Raw genomic sequence first — 5,630 nt, 5'->3', positions numbered from 1 at the left:
TTTTTCCTTTGCCAAAAATTTGTCAAACGCTTAGATTTTGAAATATCAGCCGATTAAGTTAGCGTATCACGGGTCGAATACAGATGGTACGCAGGGGCGGCGCACTCACCATTACGCGTGGGTGTGTCGTGAGGTGCCTGCTGCGCTCAGCTGATACACACACAAGTCTTTCTCCCCTCTCTCTCTCTCTCTCTCTCTCTCTCTCTCTCTCTCTCTCTCTCTCTCTCTCTCTCTGTTTCACATCACAATGCTAGTTTTAACTTAAAAATGTAATTAATTTTTTTCTTAATTTTAATGATTTTAATAAGAGAAGTGCCAGGAAATTCTTTGTACAGTCGAAGAATCGAACAAAGAATTGCACGAAATCTACAAAAGTATTTACATCTCGAGTTTTTAGAAACAATAGTACTTTTTTTGTCACAGAGAGAGAGGGGGGGAGGGAGAAAGAGAGAGAGAGAAAACGAGCGCGCGCGTGCTTGCATGAACAAGTTTGGACATGCATTTACTTACGTATTATTCTGTACAGCGATCAATTAGTTGTCTCCACGATGAGACAGACTAAAGTTTCCTTGATCCTCTCGTAAATTATCACTTTAGTATCATAATACACAATTCATTCACTTGATCGCTAAAACTTGAGTAAATAATTAACGATCACTTCGAGTAATGATCGCTGCAAATAATTATTAGTCATTCGGCGTGCGAAAATATGTAGCTTGATAAAACTCGTGTTTACGCGCGACGAACAGACAACACGTGTTTACTCGACAACAGGAAAGAGCCGACTGATTTTATGGGTTACGTTATGATCGAATATGAATGCGTGATTGGTCGAACAGAAGTTAGAATGCGGCAATTTAAAAGTAAAGTAGTGATTAATATTGTTTTTAATAATAAAATTTATTGAAAAATATTTTTCTATTTATTTTATTAAAATTATTTTTTTATATCAAGAGATTCTACACTAAGAAAAAAAATTATTGAATTTTAATAAATATCCAGATAGCACACAGCATTCAAAAAGAATTCAGGTTTATGTCACCAATACTGAATTCATTTTGAAATGCAAAAAGAATTCTTTTCCTAACTTTTTTTTTTCTTTTTCAGAAAAAGAATTCTTTTTGCATTTCAAAATGAACTCAGTATTGGTGACGTAAATCTGAATTTTTTTTTTAATATTTTGAATTCTCTGTGCTATCTGGGTAAGTAATAATTTTTTATATCTGTATTTTTAATTTATATATATATATATATATATATATATATATATATATACACACACATATATAAAAGATGGCTGAAAAACGAGTAGGAAATATATCAAATGGACAAAGAAAAATTCTTATTGAATTTCTGAATAATCATCCGGAATTAGTGTCGGCAAAATTTACATCAACATTTTCATATAAAGATGCTCAAAAACTATGGTGTGAAATTACTAATATATTAAATGCCCTTCCTGGAGCTAAAAAGACTTGGGAGCAATGGCGAAAGGTAAATATATGCGGTAACTTTATATATATATATATATATTATATATATATATATATATATATATATATATATATATATATACACATATATATATGTATAAAATAAAAATAATACATAAAATATATATATAATACATATTATACACAAAATAATACATAAACGTAATCTGTGTAGTTTTTATATGATAAACTTTACTTTTGATCAATTAATTTTTTTTTTTTGTAATCTTATAGACTTGGCATGACATGAAAAACAAAGTAAAAGGAAAGAAAGCAGATATCAATCGAAGTTTAAAAAAAACTGGAGGAGGTCCACCATCAGAAATAAACATGACAATGATAGACAACGATGTAGCTAATTTGATTGGACCTACTACTATATACGGTGATGCTAGAGTTGACGAATCTATTGCTGAATTTGTAAATATCTGAGCATAGGATACACTTTATAAAAAATTGATTTTAGATAGTGTAAAACTCTGACGGGTTATTTGTATGACCGCCTTTGGCCTTGTGGTGCGGTCCCATGGACGAATATGGTTACGCCATACGCGAAAAGTATCCGTCCAATACGGGACCGTACCATTAGGCCCAATAGTCGATGTCTAAGCATGGGCGCAAAATACGAATTTGAATTGTAGTTTGATGGAAATCTTACAATAGTTTGCCTTACAAAATTAATTTCTTTTTCTAGAATTTTGAAAACACTGAAAATACCGAAATTGAAAATACATTGGGTTTTAAAGAGAACAATTCAGATATGTCAACTGCATCAAGAAATAATAATATATTAAAGGATATTACGTATAAAAGTAAATTTTTTTATTTACTTATTTGTAATTTAAATTTTTATTTTACAAGTATTATTTTTAGATGTTTATGATATTTCTTGTATCAACTTTTATTTATTTTGTAGGAAATGTTGACTTAAATACAAAAAAATGTGTTCAAGTAAAGTCATCAATTAATTGCAACAAAGAGCTATTAATATCTAAATCACGTCAGTGTATTTATATTTAGTTCTAAAGTCAAATATTTTTCAAAAATAACTTTTTAATGAAAAATGTTGATCTTTTACAGAATCAGTGGAGCCTTGTGTTTTCATATCAGATAAATCAGTCAATGGAGAAGCCAATGAAGATACAAATATAAACAATACAAAATTAAAAAATCAAAATATAAAATCAACTATAACAACAGCAGTAACACATAGTAATATTTATTTGTATAGTAAATTGTTTTTATATAATAAATATATTGTATTACTTAATAAATAAATTATATTTTAGAAGGTATTAAGAAATGCAGACAAAACACATCTCACAGTCAGCAACGTATTACAAAAAAAAGGATAGTTTGAAAATACTCTTTCGTATACAAAATGTCTAAGCACAAATATGGAGGATGATACGAAGATGCGTGAAGAATATTATAATAAAAAACTTAAATTTATGGAACGTGATGTAATAGCAAAAGAACGAATTGCTGCGGCTATTGAAACTTTTTGTGCAATAAATCAAGAAAATATAACTTACGAAGAAGTAGAAAATTTGGAAGACACAGGTTATTAGTTTAGAAGAAAAATGTTTATTAGTACAATGTTTATTTTTTTTATTTATTTTTTGTTTTAAACTGATCAAAATTGCTGTGCCAAAGCTGCACATAACTGATAATTGTTAATACATAAGTTGTGCAATATTAAATGTATTATGTGCTATGTGTTCATTATATGTGTGTACAAAATATTATAAGCAAAATAAAATTAAACAAAATGTTATATAATTATTGCATTATTGATAGATTTATATTTAATTTAAGAAAAAATTTCTAATTATATGGCGTTGCATTACTCTTGCTTTTGTAAGATCAGGATTTAAACGCCCTACAGCAGCTTCAACTTCCATTGGTCTCTCATTCAACATACCAAAATCCATATATAAATCATAATCATCATCTAGAAGAGGTAAATTATTTTCTACACACATATTGTGCAGAACTACACATGAATTTATAATTTTAAAAGCCACGTTTGGAGTATAATGAAGTACACGGTGTTTCAACAAGCAACGAAAGCGCATTTTTAATAATCCGTTGCATCTTTCAATAATTGAGCGTGTTCTTTTGAAACATTGATTATAATGTTTTTCTGGAGTAGCCGGTTGAACATCATTCAGTGGAGTTAGAAGCCATGGTCTTAGTGCGTAACCTGAATCACCTAACGTACAAATAAAATAAATTTTTTATTATAAATGTAAATATTTAAATAAATGTAATAAAACGTATAATGTATACAAACCTATCAAATAAAAATTATCATGCCCTCGTGCATGTAAAGTTTGCATAACTGGCAAAACATTGCAATGATTCCAGATAAAACTATCATGACAACTTCCAGGATATCGAGCATTAACATTTAAAATTTTCATTCTTGAATCACAAATCTGTAATAAAATCATAATATAATAAAATAAAATAATTGTAAATTGTATGTAATTCCATTACAACTGATAGATATAATATGAATTTTACATAAACATATATATTTTAAATATTTTATATATTTTATGTACTTTTTTTATATATTTTAATTTACATTTTTATACTTTATATACTTTATTTTATATATTTTATATTTTATATATTTAAATTATTTACTAACTGTGTATTTATGGAATGGTATCTTTTTCGATTTACATATACATGTTCTGGATACATTTCATTGTTCTTTGAGGGTGGAAATGTAGCCACGTGAGTACAGTCTATACATCCTACAACACCTGGGAATCCATATTCTGTGTAAAATCTATAAATACCATATTAAAATAACTCAAATAATTTTAAATCCATATTCTATGTAAAATATATAAATGCCGTATTAAAATAAATAACGCAAATAGTTTTAAATAACAACTAAATTTAATTAATTTTTTGTACGCATTACGTATGGTCGTAAGCTCTTCTAAATTCCTCGGAAAATAAACCCATTTGTTAAACACATTGAGTACTATGTTTACATCTCGAATACAACGACTTACAGAGGATTGACTAACTCCAATATATCCATTGCATCTAATACCTAACTGATAACTTCCAACTGCATAAAATCTAAAAGCAGTAAATACCTATAAAAATAAAAGTTGTTATAAATACAAAACCTAAATAATATAATATCTGAAGTATAATATTTATAACATATTAATTATTACATGTTATACAGCTTTTACCTTTTATTCCGCATTTAATGCTGATCTTCTTGAAATTGGATCACTATATTCCTTTACTATGTCAATTACCCTTTGTACCATATCTTTACTTAAACGAAATAATCTCATAAACTCCAAATTATTTAATTCAAATAGATCATTACGTTGAAATCTTTCTCTATTTTCAAACACAATGTTTGCATTTTCCAAAACATTTATTACATTAAAATTAATTAACCTTCTTAAAACCGCCATTATTATATAAAATTTTTACTGTTATATAAAATTTTGGTTATTTATCGCATACAAATCTTCATTTTGAATGACCCATATGATATAAATCGCATGATATTTTTCGAATACGACCGCGTAGTAACAAAGTGAGTCAAAATTACAGAGAATTGCTTTTTGATTGTATAAGAACACATAATGGTTGTAACAATAATCTTATATTTCGTCAATTTGTTGATATACTTAACAAAAATTTTAGTACATCATAAACTTCATCCAGATAAAACAGATAATTGCATACTTCAAGAAAATATTTCTATGTTACATACAGGAGAAGAGGGTATTATGGCTTCTGTCGACAAAACGGCTACCCCTATTATTTCCGTTATTAGGTGATGTATTCTAACTAAATTGCTTATGGAGTTATTTGTTTAGTAGCTCGCCGCTTTTTAGAGATGCTAATATGCCAATACATAATGACTGACAATTGTTATAAGACATTTTTACTTCTGAGCACTTCTAAACTTTTTCAAGGTACACTTTTAACCTTCAATTACATACACTTATTTATTATTCTTAAACTTGAGTGTATTATCACACGAAGGTACATACACTCGAGTGTTTTCTTGTTATTTAATTTTTTATTTGTCCGTATACATTTCGAGTTATACAAAGTTAAAAGAATAACATGGAATTTTGTTAA

At 27.8% G+C, this 5,630-nt stretch overlaps 3 protein-coding genes across 3 annotated transcripts; 2 read left to right on the top strand and 1 right to left on the bottom strand.

Annotated features, from left to right (window-relative positions):
- Nucleotides 1-1,280: 1,280 nt before the first annotated feature.
- LOC120358279 lies at nt 1,281-1,925 on the top strand. Its single transcript, XM_039452002.1, has 2 exons — nt 1,281-1,494; nt 1,728-1,925. Exons 1-2 carry the CDS (start codon nt 1,294-1,296, stop codon nt 1,923-1,925), a joined length of 399 nt encoding a protein of 132 aa, XP_039307936.1. The 5' UTR covers nt 1,281-1,293.
- Nucleotides 1,926-2,123: 198 nt separating this feature from the next.
- On the top strand, nt 2,124-3,064 carry LOC120358278. Its single transcript, XM_039452000.1, has 4 exons — nt 2,124-2,305; nt 2,410-2,493; nt 2,574-2,705; nt 2,964-3,064. The coding sequence occupies exons 1-4, from the start codon at nt 2,254-2,256 to the stop codon at nt 3,062-3,064; spliced, it is 369 nt and encodes a 122-aa protein (XP_039307934.1). The 5' UTR covers nt 2,124-2,253.
- Nucleotides 3,065-3,331: 267 nt separating this feature from the next.
- LOC120358277 (putative nuclease HARBI1) lies at nt 3,332-4,798 on the bottom strand (the record flags this gene model as incomplete). The annotated part of the gene is made up of 5 exons (XM_039451999.1): nt 4,787-4,798; nt 4,428-4,615; nt 4,149-4,296; nt 3,790-3,934; nt 3,332-3,708 (listed from the first exon to the last, which is right to left on the bottom strand). Coding segments are annotated over exons 1-5 (870 nt in total), but the record flags the coding sequence as incomplete, so codon positions are not given.
- Nucleotides 4,799-5,630: the final 832 nt, after the last annotated feature.

Source organism: Solenopsis invicta, chromosome 7 (assembly GCF_016802725.1).
Source record: "Solenopsis invicta isolate M01_SB chromosome 7, UNIL_Sinv_3.0, whole genome shotgun sequence".
Taxonomy (NCBI): Eukaryota; Metazoa; Arthropoda; class Insecta; order Hymenoptera; family Formicidae; genus Solenopsis; species Solenopsis invicta.
The sequence above is the reverse complement of the archived record's forward strand: the minus strand, read 5'-3'. Positions and strand labels throughout refer to the sequence as shown.

Excerpts from the sequence above, each read along its gene's own strand:
- LOC120358279 (XM_039452002.1), top strand. The coding sequence starts at position 1,294 with ATGGCTGAAAAACGAGTAGGAAATATATCAAATGGACAAAGAAAAATT. Across the intron at positions 1,495-1,727 it reads CTTGGGAGCAATGGCGAAAG|ACTTGGCATGACATGAAAAA; the intron begins GTAAATATATGC and ends GTAATCTTATAG.
- LOC120358278 (XM_039452000.1), top strand. The coding sequence starts at position 2,254 with ATGTCAACTGCATCAAGAAATAATAATATATTAAAGGATATTACGTAT. Across the intron at positions 2,494-2,573 it reads GCTATTAATATCTAAATCAC|AATCAGTGGAGCCTTGTGTT; the intron begins GTCAGTGTATTT and ends GATCTTTTACAG. Across the intron at positions 2,706-2,963 it reads AACAACAGCAGTAACACATA|CAAAAGAACGAATTGCTGCG; the intron begins GTAATATTTATT and ends GTGATGTAATAG.